Below are 22,525 nucleotides of genomic sequence, written 5' to 3'. Positions count from 1 at the left end.
TAGGCTAGCTATACTTCAATTACTGTTTTTTTCTTCTTTATATTATTTTGTACTCCTTTTGCACTGGCAATACAAATGTACAAATATCAAATGTCTGTCATGCCAATTAACACCTAAACTGTGAAACTGTGCGTGTGTGTGTGTGTGTGTGTGTGTGTGTGTGTGTGTGTGTGTGTGTGTGTGTGTGTGTGTGTGTGTGTGTGTGTGTGTGTGTGTGAGAGAGACTGAAAATGTGTACAAAATATGTGTACAAATAAATAATAGAATATAACATTTTGATATATATATTTTTTATTATTTTAGATTGGGGTAGACTGTTAATTCTGACATGGAATAAGTACAACACATAAGTAGGCTACAGAGGAACTGAAACTAATTTGCAGTTCCTTTTTCGAGCCTTATATATTGATCCCCTTTGCGTTTGACTGTCTCATAAATAACACATTATAACGAAGAATATTCTATCTTTTTTTTAGCTTTGACGTCGAAATTGAGGTTTTTCCACTGAATTCCGGTGTGGTGTTTGAGCAGGCTCGAGATCAGCGTGAGCGCGCGTCTGTCCAATAGCATTTGTCAGGAACAGCAGAGGCTCGAGCAGGACTGGAGTCAGTGGAGCGACGGAACTGCGTGTGTTCCAGGAAAATTCGAAACGCCCTTTTTCTCGAGTTCCATTTTGCGAATAGGGAGGCATATGCTCACAAGAACATGAAGTAGGCTTAAACTACTTGCTGGGCTACTTGCTGTATGTGCTTGTGTCTTAAACCATATGTAATTGTGTTTAACTAGCCTATAGAGTGTTTAGTAAACTCGGTTTCTTACAGGCAACGTGCTGTAAAATACAGTCTAAAGGTATGAAAACGTAACATGTCAGCTATATTTTGCGAGGAATCATTTTATTTACCAGTTTTAGATGTATGAGATTATATTTGTTTTTAGGACGTAGGCTACAGGATGTCTTCCACAATTTTTAAGTGTCAGATCATCCTCACACTCATCTGTATTGCAGTGTGTTACGGTAAGTGTTTGTTGTATTTTTTCTCGCTCTCTCTATTTATAACGTGTTACTTAGATATAAAATCTCCATATTTATATGGTGATGCCACTTTCACACTTAAATGTAAAATGGAGCTAGCACTGTTCTTTTTTGTAGCTTAAGTACTACAGGTACGGGAAGTTGGTACAAACTTCCCCATTGGCTCAGACATTACATTTCTAGTTTTTATTAATTTGTTCGTTAATTTATTTATTTAAAACATTTTGATGAAAAACTGATATGTGTGTTTTTTATGATAATAATAATAATTATAATAAAGAACGTGCTGATTTATACGACACACCATTTTTGTCGATATTTTTTTACTTTTACTTTCATACAGTGGCTTGCACTAAGGGGGTTGGGGGGGGGGGGGTTGGTGGCGAGGTGGCTAGGTGGCTCGAGTAAGTCAATTCACCTTTATTTATTTAGCGCTTTAAACAAAAAAGATAAAAGTAAAACAGTATGTCAATAATGCAAAATTACAGTTAAAAAAGTGACGTGACATTCAGCCAAGTATGGTGACCCATACTTAGATTTCGTGCTCTGTATTTAACCCATCCAAAGTGCACACACTGTCACACTGTGAAGACACACCCAGAGCAGTGGGCAGCCATTTATGCTGCGGCGCCCAGGGAGCAGTTGGGGGTTCAGTGCCTTGCTCAAGGGCACCTAAGTCATGGTTTTGCGGCCCGAGATTCGAATCCACAACCTTAGGGTTAGGAGTCAAACTCTCTAACCACAAGGCCACGACTTCCCAGTTCATCACGGTTAAAGACAGTCCATAGTTGAATTCCGTGATGTCATCATCTCAGTTCAGTTTAAATAGTATCCGTGCAATCATCTGCAATCAAGTAAACAATACTTCGCTGTAAATTAAGTGACCCCAACTATTATTCTGTGCCACCACTGTAGTACAAATTTTATTGACACTGATTTTATTTGATCGGTAATTTATTACTCTTAATCCATTGTTTTAATTAGAAATGTTGAAAAAAGCTTATAAAAATAAACTTTTGAGTTTTGACATTAACATACTTAAGATAACATACATACTTAGAAAAAAAATGTATTTTTTTTTTTAAACTGTAAAATTCCTGTAGAGCCCACAAAGGAGGACTTGAAGTGTTTTAATGACTATGAGACAGAAATGAAATGCAGTCTCTACTCTGAACGTCTCCAAAACTGCTCTGGACTCAAGCTTGACATTACTCATGAAGTATCCAATACGTGAGTGTTTGTACAGGCCTGTAGTTCCTCTATAACTTAATATATTGCTGTTCATTTAGCAATCAGTTGACACAAATATCTTTTAAATTGTAGGTTTGAAAAGTATACATGCATCTTTGAGAGAAGTCATCACAGTGACAATTGTGAGTGCAATATTACAGTGGATGAGTTTGTTCTAACGGAGAACTTCAATACTACACTTCTGGAAGGATCAAATGTTTTATTAAACAAAACATTCATGACTTCAGACTTCAGTGAGTATAAATGTTGTCTATAAGTTTTTTCCTTATTATTTCATGGATAAAGTAGAATTTGCACGTTTAGATTGACATTTACATGCATTTTCCTTTTTCTGTAGTCAAACCTAAAAGTCCAGTCTTATCAGTGCAAAAGACTGAAAATGGAAACTTTAATGTAACTTGGGATGACCAATATGGTTTGGTAGGAAGAAATTTTGTTGAAAGCTTACAAATAAATCTGATCTATGGCATCAAAGGAGGACACAAAAATGTAAGGAACATGATATATTATTTATATATATATATATATATATATATATATATAATATGAACCATATTAATGCGTATATATATATGTGTGTTTGTGTGTGTGTGTTCATACAGATATTCAAGACAGTGCAGAACACTGTGGGATGCCACGAGATTGTGGCCGAAAATCTCCAACCAAATACCAACTACGTTCTGACAGCAACAATGAGCACTGACTATAATGATCATAGTATATCTAGTGACCAGAGCGCAGCAGTTGAGTTCACCACCTGTAAGTCTACCTAGATTTGTCTCAAATTCATCATCACAGGTGTGTTAATAGTCTTAAATAATCCTGATCAGTCTACTGTATAAATGTTTTACAGCCTCATCCCCAAATGAAATAGCCAAAATGATGATTCCACTTCTCTGTGCTGGTTTAATCATCATCATTATTGTTATCTTCATCTGCATTTTGAGGTGAGTTCTCCGTTTTGTGTTTTTCCATCATTCAATAACAAAACATTGGACATTTATACTCTTATCTTCATGCATCCTTTAAAATTCAGTTCTGACACACTTTACTTTTTCATTACAGAATGAAGACGAATTGGTGGAACAAAATCTCCAAGCCAAAAATAGATGCCAATTTTGGAGATGAGAAGGTGGGAGAGGGATCCTGCAATAACCATCAATAATGCTAATATTTCATCATAATGTGGATCAAAATAAACCCCCTTTTTTCCTCATGTTTAAAAGGTTTATATGTTGCCTCCATTTGCTACGAAATCCTCTCCAATCCAAGAAGAGATTCCAACACTGGACCTTCAGAGGAATAAGAATTTGTATGTCCTTATGTTTGCCTGTTTGTTAATTTTTTCGTCAGAAACACATGACAGGCTGGCATCATTCGAATTCTGATTAATAATGACACAACATGTTTGTCTCTCTACAGGATCTCAGCATTATCAGTAGATACAAACAATGAAAAAAGTTCCCACAGTGTTGAGTCAGCACCTGTGGATTATGGCCAGGCTGGCCATGATAGCAACATCAACATTCATTCACTAGTTGAGCGGGCATTGGATGAGGTGTTTAATTTAAACCCCAAAGTAAACCCATCACCATTCCCTGCCAACAATCCGGATATTACGAGAAGCTCATACAAGAGTGTTGACTGTTTGAGTTCCTCAAGAGAACACAACCGTGCAAACCGAGACTCGGGCAATTGCTCTGGCTCATCGGTTTTCAGCAATGTGCCATATTTTGTATCAGGCACTGATGATTCTTTATCCTTGGATACAGGCAATACAAGCCCATATGAGTGCGTCAGCAGTGTTTTAGAAAAGGGAAATGATCCCGATAGTTGTGTGAAACTTCCGAATTCTGTTGGTGCTGATGAGAAATGCATCATGGAAAGTCACATCACCAGCACAAATCCACCCTTAACCCCTCTGAATCTGGATTGCGGCATTGTCACACCAAGTGATAAAGGATATGAGCCTTTTCAAGGCTTGACAAAGAGCACAGAAGGACAGTGGAGCACAAGCATCAGTACTGAACAAGCCCTTAATGCATGTGGAGCTTTGAAATTCCCCCACAGCACTGGCCAAGATCCCACATCTGTGCAGCAAAGTCCTTGGGCCTCTTCTTTCTCATCTGTTATTCCAGTAGACAGTTCATATCAGTGTGTTTAACTGGGCTGTAAAAACAAAAGATAAGTACATGCCCAGAACATTTCATTCTTTTTTGCATGCAGTGTCTACATTTACAATGAATATTTAATCTGAAAATATGACTAGTAATAAGAACTATGCGAACTTTGTTTATCTTTTGCTCAGGCGTAAAGCCAAAGCCATGAATTTGGGTTTTGCTTGCTACTTGTGCGATACGATGTTGAACAATGCCTTTTAGGGATACTCCACCCATTAAAATGATCTCATGCTGTTCCAGATGATTTTCTTTCTACTGTGGAACACAAACAGATTTTTAGAAGAATAATCCATCTCAGTGAGTCCATAAAATGCAAGTGTATGTTAGTAAATGATCAGAGAATATTCCTTTTTTAGGTGGAGTATCCCTTTAAATGCCCGTTGAGATCATATACAGTAACTAGTTATTCTTGTTATTCATACTTATGATCTTTTAGTTTACACATGACGCCATAAGTGACACCAGGTCAAATTTGCAAAGGCAAATTTTAAAGTCATGATAACAGTACACCTCTTATTCTGTTTAAGTGTGCTGTGGAAACAAATGATGGGTATGTTTATATTGTAACTATTGATCTCTAGAGTTGCAATGGATACTTTCTTTGAAAATATTACCATTAATGAGAAACTTTGTTAAAAGCTAAATCCAGGATTCACTCTTTCAACAATATGGGGTTATGCAGTGACTTAAATTCTCTTGGAAGTCATGTATTATTTTTCTTGGCATTGACATTTTTATTACATTATACGACATTTGCTAATGGCATTATTAGAGGGTCTATACTTGCTGCCTCAGTTTGTGAATAGAACTAGTATTTTTCTATAGGATGTTGTTTCAACAACAACAAAATATATTTTTTTATATATGATACATTTAGATGTAGATGAAACTGTCGTCTTTTGTGTTTTGCTATCATCAGCAGGACAATGGTTTAGTCTTCAAAGACTCCACTCCACCTCAGTTGGTTCATAAACAGTTATTGTCAGCCTGTGTACAGTTACTATGCTGTTAAACAGATGATTGGTACGTGCATGAAACATTTCATTATTTGTGTATGTAATCACTACAGGTCCACTTACACTATGGAATTCTAAAAAAAACCGAAAGCATTTCTCAATAAGAGCAATATAAATGTACGCCCTTGTTTTTACTGTTCTAAAATAAAACCTGAGTTTAACCAAAGGCCTTCAGAGGAAATTCTTTTGTTTTATGCTGCATGCCACGAACAAGGAAGCTAATCTGTATTTCCATGGAACGTCATAAACTGAAGTGCATGTTGAGACATTTACACTTTAGAAACTAATGATTCTTTACGCAGGTATGTCTGAACAAAGGACCGCTTTGTTCTCTAGAAAGTGGTACTGTAATGTGATATGAGTAGAATTAATAATATATAACAATAGGCTATGAAAACTAAAGGACTATAATTATGTTACTATTGAAAGTTGTCTTGAGATTAAATATGATTGTACACACTCAGTATAAATTAGTACAGGGTCTATAAAGTTCTTGTTGACAGAAAAATGGTAAAATAGTCAGCTGGACAGTTGTAGCCCTGGGGGCGTTAATGTACAGTTCAAAAACGTCTTCATCCTTTATGATACATTTAGGTGTGGATGACACTTATACTTCTGTTTATTAACTGTCATCAGTAACAAAATGATATCATAAGCAGCATTTATGTATAAAGTAGATTAGTCATTTTTGGATGATTGTAGCGCCATCTGCTGTCCGTTTGTGTGAAGTCACGACAACTGAAATGACATCAGACATTTCTACTGATTTTCAGCACTATCACAATTTTACACATCCGTCTTATAAATTAAGCTTGTTTAATAGTAACCAGTATGGGATAATGGGGGAAATGTTTTTCCCTCTCACATCCCACAGACTAACGTTATTAGACACGATGTAACCTGTTTATGCGTAATGAGTAGGATATACATTAAAATAATAATAATAAAATATAAAAAGTCTAAATTTCAAGTTCCTGTTGTTGCACCATAAATTCCTAAACTAAATTAGAAAGAAGAAGGTCTTTAAACGCGGGCGGAAGCTCCAAAAAATGGTCAGTTCTCCTGTCCCGAATAACGAAACTTCAGTCACGCATGTTCTGCCATGTGTAGGGTTTAAACTGAGCAATAACTGGCCAGTTTGTGTGTTTGTGAGTGAAACCGTATTTTTACTTTGAAAATCTTTCAGCTTTCTTCTTTTTACAGCACGGTCACAATGTTTTCAGTTGAGTCAGATCATCCTCACACTGTTCTGCCTGGCACTTTGTTATGGTAAGCTTTAAAACACAGTCTCTAAACTCTGAAAACATAGCGTGTGTGTGTGTGTGTGTGTGTGTGTGTGTATGTATGTATGTATGTTTGTTTGTATGTCACAATTGTGTCAAATGTAACTGTCACGTATGTGTTCCTGTTTAGTTCCTGTTTGTTCTTATTTGGTCCTTCCTGTTCCTTTTACCATTTTTAGTCATCACCTGTTGTCATCCTCCTCACCTGCCTGCCCCTCTTTATCTGCCCTATTTGAGTTCGAGCCCGTTCTGTTCTCCTTTGTCTGGAATTGTTCATGTCGATCTTGCAGTGCAGTGCGTGTGGTTTTCCTGTTTCCTTATGATTATTAGATTAGTACAAATCTCCTATTTCTCCGCGCTCCTACATAGCAGCACTTCCATTTCTGTGTAGCATAATGTTAGTCTTTCCCAATGATGAAAATGTTGTGAAATATTATGTATCAAATTAAACTAGAAAACTTGATGATTCAGATAACAATCCATCGATATGATCATAAATAATAATCCACATGTATTGTTACTATATAATGTATTGTTATTAATTTTGGACCATGGATTCTTTATACATTTACACAGTGTTTCAGTGTTACACCACTTTTACATTTGCAAAGCAAACAACTTCTGTGGTCATTTGTAATAGTGGTTTCACCCATTTCCAGTCACCACACACAAAGGAGGAGTTGAAGTGACTGAGACAGAAATGAAATGCAGTCTCTCCTCTGCATGTCTCCAAAGCTGCTCTGGACACAAGCTCAACATGACACATATCCTGTAGGATGAGTGTTTCTACAGGCCAGTAGTTCCTCTATAACTAAATATATTGCTGTTCATTTAGCAATCAGTTGAGACAAATATCCGTCTCAGTGCAAAAGAATGAAAATGGAAACTTTAATGTAACTTGAGATTGCAAGAATGAGAAAAGAGGTTTGGAAGTAAAAATATTTAAGCCTTGAGAGTTAATCTGACCTATGGCATCAAAGGAGGACATGAAAATAAATATGAACCATTTTAATGCATATAAATAATATTAAATGCATGTATGTGTGTGTGTTTATACAAATATCCAAGTGCCGAACTTCGTGGGATCCTTTGAGATTGTGGCTAAAAATCTCCAACCAAATACAAACTACATTCCGACCGTAATATTCTGACTATAATGATCATAGTATATCTAGTGACCAGAGCGCAGCAGTTGAGTTCACCACCTGTAAGTCTACCTAGATTTGTCTCAAATTCATCATCACAGGTGTGTTAATAGTCTTAAATAATCCTGATCAATCTACTTCATGTTTTACAGCCTTTTGTACAGTTTAAAGTTAATATGACAAATTTTATTATTGCTGTGTCAGTCTTGCATTTTTCCACCGTTTAACTTTTTTCCACAATGTTTTTTGATGACCCTTTTGGTTTATTTATTTTTTTGTTAGAAATGCTCCCGGTCTCACTTAATAGCTGTGACTGAAATTTGTATAGCTGCAGCAGCCCTGAGATACAATAGATGTTTAAATTCAGAGGCATCAAAATTTACATCAACGAAAGAAAAAGTAGGATTCTGTAAATACCAAAGTGATTTTATTGACCCCCCACCCAGCCCAACTGAATTTACTTTATCACGCTTTTTCTCAGGCAGACTCAACCCAGAAGTTCATTACATTGATGTGAGATTCAGTACTGTTGTAGTAATCACTAAATTATGCAAGCACTAAACTATAATGTGGACAAATAATCAAAAGACAGTTGAAGTACTAAAAATATACAACATTGTGATGGTCAGTGAAAAGGTCCATGTAAATGGATATACGGGTGCATATCAAAAAGTTGAATGTCATGGAAAAGTTCATTTATTTCAGTAATTCAACTCAAACTGTGAAACTCGTGTATTAAATGCACACAGACTGAAGTAGTTTAAGTCTTTGGTTCTTTTAATTGTGATGATTTTGGTTTACATTTAACAAAACCCACCAATTCACAATCTTAATAAATTAGAATACTTCACAAGACCAATAAAATAATAATAATAATAATAAATGTTTTGTGAATTGTTGGCCTTCTGCAAAGTATGTTCATTTACTGTACATCTACTCAATACACACAAGTTTCACAACTTGAGTTGAATTACAGAAATAAATGAACTTTTCCCACAACATTCTAATTTGAGATGCACCTGTACATAGATATGAATGTATTCAATTTATACATAGACATGAACACAATAATAATAATAATAATTCTTTATTGAAATGCCTTAAAAACACACATATTTACAATGTGACAAATTATTGCAATATCTATTAAATGTATGCCTTAAATTTGAGTGTAGCAGGGGTGTACAAATGTAAAAAGACATGATGACATCCAAATGGCACATTAAAACACAGACTGAACTATATCATGTATTATGCATAACAAGATGTGTGTAATGTTCAGCAACATTAAAATGTTATGTTAAACTTGCTTAAAACATCATTCATTACACTTAATATAAGTAACTGAATCTTAAAAAAAGTCAGATTTACTAAACATATAATCTCATGTTAACTTTATGCCTAGAGAGCTGTTGTTTCAGATAAAAACTGGTTTACAAAACAGCATTTTTGAGATGTATGAACACATGTACAGTATATAGCCAAGAAGACTTGTGTCTTCAAGACATTTATCATGAAGATGATGTTTGTGTAAACCTGGTTTAAACCCGTTCTGATGGTCTTGTGACATACTGTCCTCATGACATCACTGTCTGACTATCTATAAGTAATACTTTCAGTATCTGAACCAGCTTATCTGGTTTATAAACTTAAAGGTTCACAATAAAGAACAAAGAGTTTAAATAAAGAATAAAATCATTTTAGAAAAAAAAAAACTAAAAGCAAATTTGGTATGTCTTAAGCCTTTTAGAGTTACAGATCCTATAAAAATAAAATAAAAAAAATCACAGTTAGCAAGACCCTGAGAGAAATGCTTTCTTAACTGAAATGATATGGCTCCATGTTCAAAAACATAATACATCTTAATGATTTACTGAGCCATCATCTGATCGTCACCAACATCATTTTACATGAAATTTAAAAGTGAACTAAGTATTTTTCCTTTTTGTGTGTTAAACAAATATACATAAAGAGATGCTTAAACTTAATAAAAATCTGTCTCACCCGAGACTTGGGCTCCAGGCACATCAGTAGCATAATAAAAGCTGCTATATTTTACATGGAGCAGGTCCAATAATCACATGACCTGTGGAATACTAGTTTTATCTTGCTTACCCAGCTGTTATCCGACACCTTCGCTCATGAAATAACGAAAACAAGTGAACTTCTACAACAGAATAAGTGATATTCAGTATCCTTTGCTTTTATGTAATGCTCCAACTACGCCACTAGGTATCAGTATAAGACGACTGCCACGTCAGTCAACACCACATAAACCAGTGCACCTATAAAATATTAAAATATAATTTTTTAAAGTAATACAATTCTATTAAAGATATGGGAAATTGTAACACAACCAGCTAACAATTTTCTATCATGGCATGTAAATGTAAAAAATTCTGTATTTTTAAAGTCCCAAAATTCCTACAAAAAAGGCACTTTCGTATAAATCACAAGTATTGTTTAATACAACCAACTTCATCTTAATTACAACAAACAAATAGTGCAAGTTGTACACTTACTGAAATTTGTCTGACCCCAACCTAATACTCCTGTATGTCAGCTGACATATTCTGCATCCTCTCCACCATGAAAAAACACAGTGTTCCTGTCAATCCCGTGATGACCATCACGAGGAGCTGCCAGGTCAGCAGTATATAACCACTGTAGAAGAACGCCACAGCTGTAAAAATAGACTGAGAGAGGGACTGTATTACTGACACACTGAATCCAACTCATATTTAATACACTTCACCTTATCTATTGGCCACTGGAACTTTAAATGCATTTTATTCATCAAGAAAGTTATGGGGTAAACTCTATCTGCCAAAGTTAGGGGAAAACTATGACTATTTTAATGAAGCACAGTATTATTATTTTTTTTTTTTTTCAAACTTTCAGAACCTTATTTTAGTCTCTAAATGCTAATCAGGTATTCTACTGACGCAAACCAGCAGTTCTCAAATTCTCAAACACCATGTCTAATCACTAAGTACCATCATCCATGCAAGTAGTCTATACTGCAAGAATGTCGGCTATGCATTAGTCTACTGATTAGACCCACAAAGTAGGGCTGTGCAAAAAATCGAATGCGATTTTCATGCGCATCTCATCAGTAAAGATGCTCCTGTGATTAGAAAGTATATCTCCAGCACGTGCGTTCAGATCAGGGTTGCCAGGTTTTCACAACAAATCCTGCCTAGTTGTTTCTTAAAACTAGTCCAAAACTAGCCCAATCGCATTTCCAGGAGGTTCCCCGATAAAAATTGCTTCCCGGAGTTAAAATATACATTTTTTGGAAGGGTTGCCCTGGTAAAATTCGCATATTAGGGGCTAAATATCACGTTATTTGTATTGGGGTTGCTTCAAACCGCTGACATGAAAAACAATCGCAGACTTGGCAACACTGGTTCAGGTGGAGCGGCAGTTACTACACAGAGCCGTAGTCTACCGACAACTGACACAAAATCGTTTTCAAAATCGACAAAGAATCGCCTGCGATTTTAACATCGATTTTGTGTAGATTGTCAGTGAATTACGGCTCGGTGTAGTAAATGCCAACCAGTGTTGCCAAGTCTGTGGTTGTTTTTCATATCCGCGGGTCGAAGCGACCCCAATACAAATAACGTGATATTAAGCACCTAAAATGCAAATTTTACCAAGGCAACCCTGCTAAAAAACGTAATTTGTAACCCCGGGAAGCAATTTTTATCGGTGAACCTCCTGGAAATGCGATTGGGCTAGTTTTGGACTAGTTTTGAGAAGCAACTGGGCAGGATTTGTTGTGAAAACCTGGCAACCCTGATCCGAACGCACGTGCTGGAGATATACTTCTAATTACAGGAGCGTCTTTACTGATGAGATGTGCATGAAAATCGCATTTGATTTTTTGCACAGCCCTACCACAAAGATACATATATACAGACACGCAATTGTGTAAATTTAGAAACTTTGACCCTGGACCACAAAACCTAAAGTTGCTGGGGTTTAGCAATAGCCTAAAAAACATTGTTGTATCAGTCAAAATTATCGATTTTTCTTTTCTGCCAAAAATCATTAGGATATAAAGTAAATGTTCCATGGAGATATTTTGTAAATTTTCTACCGTAAATATATCAAAACTTAATTTTTGATTAGTAATATGCATTGCTAAGAATTCATTTGGACAAATTAAAAGACGATTTCCCCACTATTTCGATTTTTTTGCACCCTCAGATTTCAGATATTACAATAGTTCTATCTCGGCCAAATATTGTTCGATCCTAATAAACCATACATCAATGGGAAGCTTATTTATTTATTTCAAGAAATTGACATTTAAGACTAGTTTTGTGGTCTAGGGTCATGTATGCTGATTTACATTTACTCATTTAGCAGAAGCTTTTATCCAAAGCGTTTTACAAATGAATTTGCTGCTCAACAAGCATAACAGTTGAACTGCTTAATATTTCTATAAAAACTGATACATTTCTTAAGGGTTCTTTGATGAATAGACAGTTTAAAAGAACAGCGTTTATTTGAGGTAGAAATCTTTTGTAACAATGTCTTTACTGTCACTAAAATCAAATAAAAATATTAATTAATTAAAAAAAACCTTCCTGACAGTTTCTATGGCCCTGTATTCTACGACACAGTTTTAGGCAAGCAAACTAGCCTGTGTTTTCTTTGATTTAATAACATTAAAATACAGAAAAATACAATTGAAAAATGCAGACTGTGGTTACCTGCATAAATTTGAATATAGCAAATGTGCTCTGCTCAGCAAACGCTCGTTCCAGAATGCTGTAGAGTTGAGTATTGAAACAGCTGTCCCCAAGACCCAGCAAGAAGCTGCACAGCAGGGCGATGGACACGCTACAAGTGTGAAGAAATGAACACAGTACTCTTTAGGAAACAAAATGTAGCTCTGCAGATGATTCAAACAGCTTATATTGCATTATATAACTTTTTTTTTTAAGCAATTAAAGTTTTTGTTTTGTTCTAAATTATTTTACAGATCTCTCTTAAATGATATATTATTGTACCTTGGTACCAGATATGGCTTATGTTGTGAGCTTGTTTGGAAGACCACAGGTGCATCATCTGGTATGCTGAGGAATATCAAGTAGAAGGCCACAAAGTGCACAACCATCCCTAAGAAGACAACTGAAGTGCGTCTGAAACGGTTATTCTTCAATACAAGGCCAAACAATCATCCTCCTGCAAACAAGAGACAACATATAATCAAGCTCCAATCCTATTAAAGAATCTGCCCAGCTTGTCTTTAGTGACGTGACATTCAGACATTTAGATGCCCATAATACTAAAATGCAAGAGTAATCAATGTAGATCCTTCTGCAAACTGCAAGTGCACTGACCAACTATTTCTCTGATTCCCACCACAATGCCTGAAATGCCAATTAAGCCTTTCGCCTCATCGCCAAAGTGTGTCGTAGCTCCAATGCAGGTTCCATAAACACCAATGTAAAATGACAGCTCCAAACCTTCAATGAAACAGCAGCAATCAAAACATATTCATCATGCTCAAATGCTCATGGAATCAATGGCTGTTTCCTTAAGTGATGTTCTTACCACTGTATGCCATGCAGAAACTTAATAATAATATGGTTTTTGTTTTAAAGATTTCCAAAATCGTCTCTAGAGGGGGGAAAAAAACAATAAATAAATGGGTTTGAATAAAACTCCAATTAACTGATGAACCACTACAATTGATGGCCAATTTGACAATTTGCATACCGGTAATTACTTTTTTTTTTTTTTTTAAATACATTTATGAAAAACAGCAGATCATTTTACAAATTAAGCCATATGAACTTAATAAACTGTGTTTGGTAACACTTTAGAATACTGTTTCTTTCTTACTACATAACTAATAAGGAATTATTGAAGATCTAACAGGTAATTTTTCATTAACACTTAAGTCACTACTGTTAAGATGTGTTAACTAATCAGTATGTAATACAATTTTATGAGTGTGTTAAGTAACAGTTGGCTTATCAATAACTAATGAATTCTGTCATACCTACTATTAATTATCTTCTAGTTAGGGTTCAAGAAAAATAACTATGAAATAACTACTAATGAACAGTTATATGATATATGATATAATAATCACTATAATAATCAGGCTGTGGCCCACAAATCAAGTACTTGAGTAAAAGTACAGATACCCCAATAAAATATTACTCCAGTAAAATTACAAGTAGGCCTGTTCATTTTCAAAGTTACTTGAGTAAAAGGACAAGTACAAAGTACTACTACAGTAGCAACTTTGTTAAAGTCCCCTTATTAGCCTATAATGGAAATGAAATATGCATTTTGTTTGCTTCTAAATGTTTACATTTTGATTATAAAATGTTTGTTAAATTAGTTTAAATGTGGGCAGTATCCATGTTAAAATTGAATAAAATATGAATTATCTGAAAATTCTTTATTAATTACTAAATGGTAATTTTCACTTTAGAATAGGCCTGCTGTTTCAGGTTCAAAATAAGTCCTTCAGAATTATTTGATAATTCTTTATTAATTAATAATTGGTTACCTGTATTTTCACTTTTCCTCAAGCTTTGCCTTACATAAAGAAATGTAATTAATGGTAATGTGGTATATGCTGATGAGGCACACATACAGTACTGTATATAAAATATAAAAACTAAGGTAATTATTGCAAGGCACTGGAGTCTTGGTGGGGTTGCTACTGGAAGCTGATTTCTTACAAAACACACTCACAAAATAATTCACTACACAGGCAAAACCTCTGTAAAATGTATTGCATTTATTAATATTGCATTTTCTTCACTACTACTGCTAATAACTTTTATATGAAAGGGTCACAATTCAATGAAATTGTTCATTAGTTACTTCATAGTTATTTTTCTTGAACCCAAACTAGTAGATAATTAATAGTAGTTCTTCAGTAGGTATGACAGAATTCATTAGTTATTGATAAGCTAACTGTTACTTAACACAATCATAAAATTGTATTACATACTGATTAGTTAACACATCTTCCTTAGTAGTTAACAGTAGTGAGTTAAGTGTTAATGAAAAATTACCTGTTAGTTCTTCAATAATTCCTAATTAGTTATAAGTAAGAAACAGTATTCTAAAGTGTTACCCTGTGTTTTAGCTTCCGTCACAGCAGATGTTACTCTTTGTTTATATCTGAAATTACACAACGAATTATTTGAGCGACCAATGAGAGTTCAAACAATAATCTGCAAGCAGCTATCACCATCATTTCCAACAAAAGGTTGTGAATTTATAGCTGGGATTTTCATGGAGTCACATCATTTCCCATAATTATTGGACATTAAAAACCTATTGAAATTATTTGCTGTATTTTATTTATTTTTTATTTATTGCTTTTGTTAAAATGAAATGAAATAAAATGACCTAAAATGAATGTTTTAGGTGTAAAGTGGAAATTCTCAGTCAACATCATGATTCACTAAATGGAATTTACTTCAATCTTGCTGATAACAGAGACTGGCACACCTCTTCCTGCTGACAGACCTTCCTCAATGCAAGGAAACTCAGTGTCCCGAGTGCTGAGATAACCAGCAGAGCAGTAAACATAATCCTTCTGTCTTTATCTGTGGGTAAAATATGTGACAGAAAAAAATGCACACATGTAAAAAAAAAAAAAAAAAAAAAAATTGTACAAATGTAGGCCTATGTGTAAATTTTGAAATATTTTTGCCTTTTAGAGTTGGCATATAGTTAGCAGAGATTAAATAAGTGCTGCTTAAGTTAAATAAAAGAGTGAACACAATAAAGTTGCTTTTTCAAACCATCATGTTACCTGTAATTTCAGTGTTTCCTTTCCAATCAAAATAAACGTACATATTTCCAAACAACATGGAAAGAAAACAAAATCAAATTTTTCATACAAGAATCATGGACAGTTTTAAGTGATTTAAAGCATAGCTCTTGATGGTTTTACTGATTCGGTTAGTAAGTTTGCATAACTCTGTTAAACTTGTCTGTTAAACACAAAATGAGAGCTTAGGTATAATGTCCAAGCTTCCATTTTCCATAAAATTGGTATGCCTTTAAGAGATGTATGTAGTTATTAATCTGAATACTGCTGATAAATATCTATTGCTTTGAATCCAAACATCCATATTAGTTTACTGTTGATGATCACAGATGATTAATCTGTTCAAGTGAACCTCGGATTATAATTTTCTGTCTGTAAGTGTTTGCAGCTGTCTCTTCCTGACCTGCACTGCAGTAAAGCCCAAAACAATCCTGTGTTCCTGTTGATGGTGGATGCATCAGAGTTCTCCACTAGAAAGTGCCCTTGAGCTGTCCATAGCACTGTGGATATAATAAGGCAGGTTGCACCAATTTTGAATGATTAAAAATTTTATCAGTGCACTACTTAATTATGAACCCCTCTTAAGTAATAAGTAATTAAAACTTTTAACTATCATTTAAACTACCTTCTGCGATTCATTTTGACTGACCATATTGTATTCACCAGTGTAACAAAACTATGCAAATATAGTACCTTTTTTGAGTGGCAACTAACTGCCACTAATACTGTATTGCTCAAGTGGGTGAAGGAATTAAAAATGTGAAACATCTACTTCCGTACTAGTGTGTACTGTACATAAAATACTAACCACACTGACTGAGAAAATGTTGCAGCGCTGCATACAAGTTTTGTATTTAATGAGAAAAATATTTAATCCTTTATTTGGTTAAAGGAATTCAGGAACTCACATGAATCTTGGCCTATAGGCTGATAATTATCTAAATTGTTTTGGGATAACTATTCAATCAATTATTAGCTAGCAGGTGATGAAATATTTAATGAAGTGAAATACACTATGAGTGTGACTTTGTGTTTTAAATATATACTTACTTGCTGCTCCAATGCCACTGATGTGAAATAAAAGGACCATGTGGATGGAATGATGAATGAAGCTATGTAACCACTGAAAAACACAGAAGTGAACAATATAGAAAACTGTGACATGATGACTACAAGATGAAGAGTCAAAAAAGAAATCAGGGATACTTGCCTATAAAGAACCCCACTCAAGAATATGGTAAACTGTGGTCCAATTATTGCAACGATAATGGGAGCTAACACATTACAGAATGAAAAAACTCCATATATTATTTCAAGGCTGCGAAAAGAACAAAGGAAAAAAAATATTGAATATACCATTTCAAACATATTTTCATAATATCTACACCTAGAGTTTATTTTACCTTCCATTTCTGGCATTAGAAAATGTGATATGCATTGTTAACCTCTACTCCTCTTGTCATAGTGCACTGTGAAATAATGCACCATTTGCATTTCTTTGTTACATACAAACTCACCAGTGATGATCAACAGACTAAAATTGCAAATGAATGTTTAATTACTACCTTAATATTTTAGTCAAACTGGTGCCAACCTATACAGTGACGAGTTTTTCACACTTTTTCAACCACTTAATTACAATAATGATGAAGAAAACCAAATTAAAGCTATAAAGGCTAATTAAATCAAGTAAAATTATTTATTTTAATTAGACTGAAACGTATATTTTTTGTTTACAGTGCAATGTATCATATTTACATATCCATCATAAAAACCTCTAAATTATGAATATGAGATGTAGAAAAGAGTGAGATCTTACCTATGATAGCCACTTCCAGTGAAGTTAGTGCTTTTCACCACTGTTTGCTAAAAGGAAAGAAAATAATGAACAAATGTTCTGCTGTTGAACTAAATAGCCCTGTAATGTGACAAATGAAGGTTATGTTATATAAATACTTCATGTTGTCAATATGAAGTCCTTAAAAACTGTATTTATAAAAAAAAAATGCTATTTAAGAGTTGTACATGAAGATTTAATACCTCAACAATACACTGTTTTCATCACTGTTTCTAACTGGAAAAGTGAATGTCATTTTTCACACACACACACACACACACACACACACACACACACACACACACACACACACACACACACACACACACACACACACACACACACACAAACACTTTCCTTTCACCATGGTATTGTTACTGCAATAAAACTATGACTAGCCTATATGTCTGAAGGACATTTTATCATGGTAAAATAACTAGCTTTTGGTAGAAACTGTTGCTAACTAAAAACTTAATACTGCTGCAAACATTAAAGGCATGCAATTCTTACGTTTTGGCATAAGTATTGCTAAAATTCAAACATATTTTCAAACACACAGCAGCATAATAAGCATGCCACCCTACCATCCATTTCAGTAGAATCCAATAAGAATGAAACACAACTTTCTTCGATATTACCACAGGTGGTGAAGGCTGTAAAAATGAGCAAAAATCCTATTCCCAAAATAACAACATTATATGTCCTAATATCCGCCATCCTCAGCTCGATTAAATCCTCATGTAAGACACAAGAGTTTCAGCGAGTGTGTCTTGGTCCATGTAAATATAACCAGCATCCAGGAAAGCAAACTGGTAGAAAACAAACCAAGTAATTGAGCAATTATATATCTACAGCATGTGTATTAATTGCATTCCATTATATCCATAACAGTAGGCCTAGTTAAACGTTAGCAAGTTAAGACTGCCTGGAATGCAAATCCATGTGATGCTTTCCGTGGCAACTACAGCGGTTCAAAGTTCAAAGCATAAATAAATGCTGCAATTTTACAGAGGATACACTTATAGTGGAAAAGAGAAAATTTGTAGCGTTTATGGTAGAAATCATCAACTGTTCTGCTCAAGCATGTAGCCGAACAGAGAGAACTAAGATAATAGCAAAAGCGGCAGAAAAATACTTGGAAATGGAAGAGATGTCAGTAGAGATCATTAATGCAACACTTATAACGGGGATATCAGATACACAATCAACATGTGGTGGTGGAGATTAATGATGTTAACCATTCTACAGTGGAATGGGAGGAGTCTAATTGCAAACGGACAAGAACTAAAGCAGCATATTCAGGAGCAATCAGTTAAACCTAACATTATTTGCATTCAGGAATCTTGGCTAAAACCCTCACTTGAATTTACATTGTATGGCTATACAGCAGTGTGTAACGATAGAAACCTTGCTATGGGTGGTGGAGTAGTCACCTTTATCCAACATGGTGTTAACTATAGAGCTATCAACAGTAGTGAAGAGCTTGAGATAATTATAATTGAGGCATGGGTCAATAAAACAAAAATTAGAATTATAAACTTTTATAATCCTTGTCAAAAAATAACTAGGGACATGTTGGAGAGTGTATGTGATGTGGAATACTCCAAAGTTATAGTATGTGGAGATTTTAATGCATATAATAATAATATTAATATATTATATCATATAATCCCCTGTGGGGATGTGATAGAACAGATAGAGATGGGTATACCATTGAGGAGTTTATGGATGATAATCAGTTAGTGTGTCTAAATGATGGAAGAGGTACTAGGTATGATGTAGCTCATGGTGTAGAATCTGCAATTGATCTTACTTTTGTGTCGCAACAACTAGCAGGTACTTGCATATGGGATGTGAACAGTGATAATGCAATGGGCAGTGATCATTATCCTATTTGGATTAAAATAAGGAGTCAAAACATTAGTTTTGAAGAAAATTGGATTTCAAGATGGAGAATGAAAAGGGCCAACTGTGGGGGCTGTATAATTTTAAAACAAGCAGCAAATTAATTGAAGTCATGCCAAATTTGAGTGACGACATTGAGGAGTTGAATAATATGATTATTAACATAATATATGAGTCAGCAGAGGAAACAATAGGTAAAACATCTGGAGTAAAGAAGAAGAAAATGGTACCATGGTGGTCTGATGAGTGTAGAGAGGCTGTTAAAAACAGGAATAAAGCCTTTAAAATTGTTAAATCTAATCATTCATTTTTTAATTTATTGGAGTATAAAAGAGCACAGGCTAAAGCCAAAAGAATCATAAGAGAAGCTAAAAGGAAATATTGGAGAGATTTTTGTAGTAATATTGGGACAGGAATTAAAATTAATGACATATGGGGAATGATCAGAAAGATGGGTGGCATAAGAAGGGACTTTTCACTATCAGTATTAAGAAATAATTTCACTGAGGCAGTAACCAGTAGAGAAAAAGCTGAGATGCTTGCAAAATCCTTTGTAAGCATACATAGCTCACAGAACCTCTCCAGTGAAGAGCTAGATATAAGAAAGAGGATCATTGAAGAAAATAAAGATACGTTGGGGATGAAAATGGCGGGGGAGAGTTCACTAGATGCAGATTTCACACTGTTTGAACTAAAAAGAGCATTGATAGGTGTTAAAAATACCTCACCAGGGAGAGATGGGATATGCTATAAAATGATTGAAGAAATATCTGATGAGGCAAAAAATTTGATACTGGTTTTATATAACAAAATTTGGGAACGAGGAAAACTGCCTACTGGGTGGAAACACTCAGTAATAGTCCCTATAGGGAAACCAGGAAAGGATAAAATGAATGTCAAAAGTTACAGACCAATAGCATTAACGTCCAACCTTTGTAAACTCATGGAGAGGATGATTACTAAAAGGTTAGTGTACAAATTAGAAAGCAGAGGGCTGATCACACGATATCAGAGTGGATTTCGTAATAGAAGAACAACTATGGATCCTGTAGTCAGCCTGGAGAATGAGATACGTAAAGCACAAGTTAACAAAGAATCTGTTTTGGCAACCTTTTTTGATATAGAGAAGGCTTATGATATGCTGTGGAAAGGAGGACTTTTAATTAAGTTAAATAAAATGGAAATAGGAGGTAAAATGTTCAACTGGATCAAAGATTTTTTAAAGGATAGAACCATAGAGGTCAGGATAGGGTCGGAGTCATCAAGAACATACACAATAGAAAATGGCACCCCACAAGGTAGTGTATGCAGTCCAATTCTGTTTAATATAGTGATTAATGATGTGTTTGATGGAGTGAACCAAAGAATAAACAGGGCATTATATGCAGATGATGGAGCATTGTGGGTAAGGGGCCGTAATATTGACAATTTGCAGCAAAGGATGCAAACGGCAATTAGTCAGGTTGGAAAATGGACATTTGTCTGGGGGTTCCACCTGTCAGTGGAAAAAACGCAATTCATCTGTTTTTCTAAGAAAAGGGTAAAACCCACAATAGATCTTAAGATATATGGACAATCTCTCAAACAGGTTAATGACTTAAGATATCTTGGTGTGTGGTTTGATAGTAAACTTACTTTTAAAAATCATGTTCAGAAAATGGTAGACAAATGTAAGAAAGCAATCAATATTTTAAAGTGTCTTTCAGGGTATAACTGGGGGGCGTCAGGCTCTTCTTTGAAAAGAATTTATATTGCATTAATCCGATCAGTGTTTGACTATGGAAGTACAGTATACAAAACAGCAGCAAAAACTACATTAGCTGAACTGGACAGGGTGCAGGCCAAAGCTCTCCGGCTGTGTAGTGGAGCCTTCCGAACATCACCTATCCCAGCACTGCAAGTAGAAGTAGGGGAGATGCCTTTAAATCTTAGGAGGTTAAAACTTTCTCTTGCATATTGGGTAAACTTACAAGGGCATGAAAATACACATCCTACAAAACCGGTGTTAGAAGAATGCTGGGAATATGGTCGCATTGTGAACAGTAGTTTTGGATGGAACAGCAATAAAGAGGCAGCTGACATGGGAATCAGTACTATACCTTGCAGCAAAAATGTTAAATTGAGCACAATTCCACCTTGGTTTTTCTGCTATCCTTTAGTTAATTTAGAAGCTAAAAATATAATCAAGACGGGATTGTATCAAAGTGTACAGCAACACATAGAAGTAATGTATGATGACACAGTACAAATATTTACAGATGCATCCAAAGAACCAGCAGGTAAAACAGGTGTGGCAGTATACATTCCTAAATATAAAGTTATAATACAAAAAGGACCTCAAACCACCTCTCAATCTTTGAGAGATGATGATCAATCTCTGCAGAGATGATGGCCATCATAATGGCACTACAGTGGGTAGAAGAAGTGAAGCCATATAAATCTGTTATTTGCTCAGACTCTATGTCCTCCCTAACTAGCATTCAGACTGGGAAATCTGCATGCAGACAGGATCTTTTAGATGAAGTTCATCAGATAATTTTCAGGATAACTCAACAGAAGCTAATATTACAGTTCACTTGGGTTCCAGCGCACACAGGTATTGAGGGCAATGAGAGGGCAGACGAGTTGGCAAAAGAAGCACTTAAAGCAAGTAGAAGTACAGGTTCCACTTAGCAAATCAGAATTGAAAACAATAATTAGATGGTATTCATAAACTCTGGCAAGATAAATGGGATAAGGGGGAAAAAGGTAGGCATTTATATAGTATTCAACAGAATGTAACAGTTAAAATGATCAGCTCACTTTCACGACAGGAGGAAACCTGGTTCACCAGGTTAAGGTTAGGACATACAGGACTGAACAGCGGCTTACACACAATAGGGAAACATGAGACAGGAATGTGTCCATATTGTATGGAAACAGAAACCGTGAAGCATGTACTTCTGACATGTAGGCAGTACTCTGAAAAAAGAGAAATATTTAAGAGGGTAACAAGGAACTCTGTTACTTTAAGCAACCTGTTGAGTCTACCTGGAACACAGTCTACAACCAAA

General features: G+C 35.0%; 2 protein-coding genes across 2 annotated transcripts; one reads left to right on the top strand and one right to left on the bottom strand.

The window, feature by feature from the left end:
* Positions 1-484: 484 nt before the first annotated feature.
* LOC132149394 (uncharacterized) lies at positions 485-4,701 on the top strand. Its single transcript, XM_059558591.1, has 10 exons — positions 485-849; positions 937-1,015; positions 2,137-2,263; positions 2,357-2,517; positions 2,622-2,773; positions 2,887-3,043; positions 3,138-3,231; positions 3,350-3,416; positions 3,511-3,596; positions 3,707-4,701. The coding sequence occupies exons 2-10, from the start codon at positions 952-954 to the stop codon at positions 4,446-4,448; spliced, it is 1,650 nt and encodes a 549-aa protein (XP_059414574.1). The 5' UTR covers positions 485-849; positions 937-951; the 3' UTR covers positions 4,449-4,701.
* Positions 4,702-10,448: 5,747 nt separating this feature from the next.
* On the bottom strand, positions 10,449-18,397 carry LOC132149395 (UNC93-like protein MFSD11). Its single transcript, XM_059558592.1, is given in 14 exon segments — positions 10,449-10,604; positions 12,633-12,762; positions 12,933-13,107; positions 13,266-13,391; positions 13,480-13,545; positions 15,026-15,072; positions 15,374-15,503; positions 15,713-15,774; positions 16,137-16,230; positions 16,781-16,798; positions 16,801-16,853; positions 16,941-17,048; positions 17,550-17,589; positions 18,188-18,397. Coding segments are annotated over 14 exon segments (1,299 nt in total). The 5' UTR covers positions 18,285-18,397; the 3' UTR covers positions 10,449-10,451.
* Positions 18,398-22,525: the final 4,128 nt, after the last annotated feature.

Source organism: Carassius carassius, chromosome 9, assembly GCF_963082965.1.
Source record: "Carassius carassius chromosome 9, fCarCar2.1, whole genome shotgun sequence".
NCBI classification, from domain to species: Eukaryota; Metazoa; Chordata; class Actinopteri; order Cypriniformes; family Cyprinidae; genus Carassius; species Carassius carassius.
This window is presented reverse-complemented; position numbering and strand designations above follow the sequence as displayed.

Bases quoted from the DNA above. Each gene is read 5' to 3' on its own strand.
- LOC132149394 (XM_059558591.1), top strand. From the start codon at position 952: ATGTCTTCCACAATTTTTAAGTGTCAGATCATCCTCACACTCATCTGT. The intron at 3,232-3,349 runs GTGAGTTCTCCG...TTTTCATTACAG, and splicing joins ATCTTCATCTGCATTTTGAG to AATGAAGACGAATTGGTGGA. The intron at 3,597-3,706 runs GTATGTCCTTAT...GTCTCTCTACAG, and splicing joins CTTCAGAGGAATAAGAATTT to GATCTCAGCATTATCAGTAG.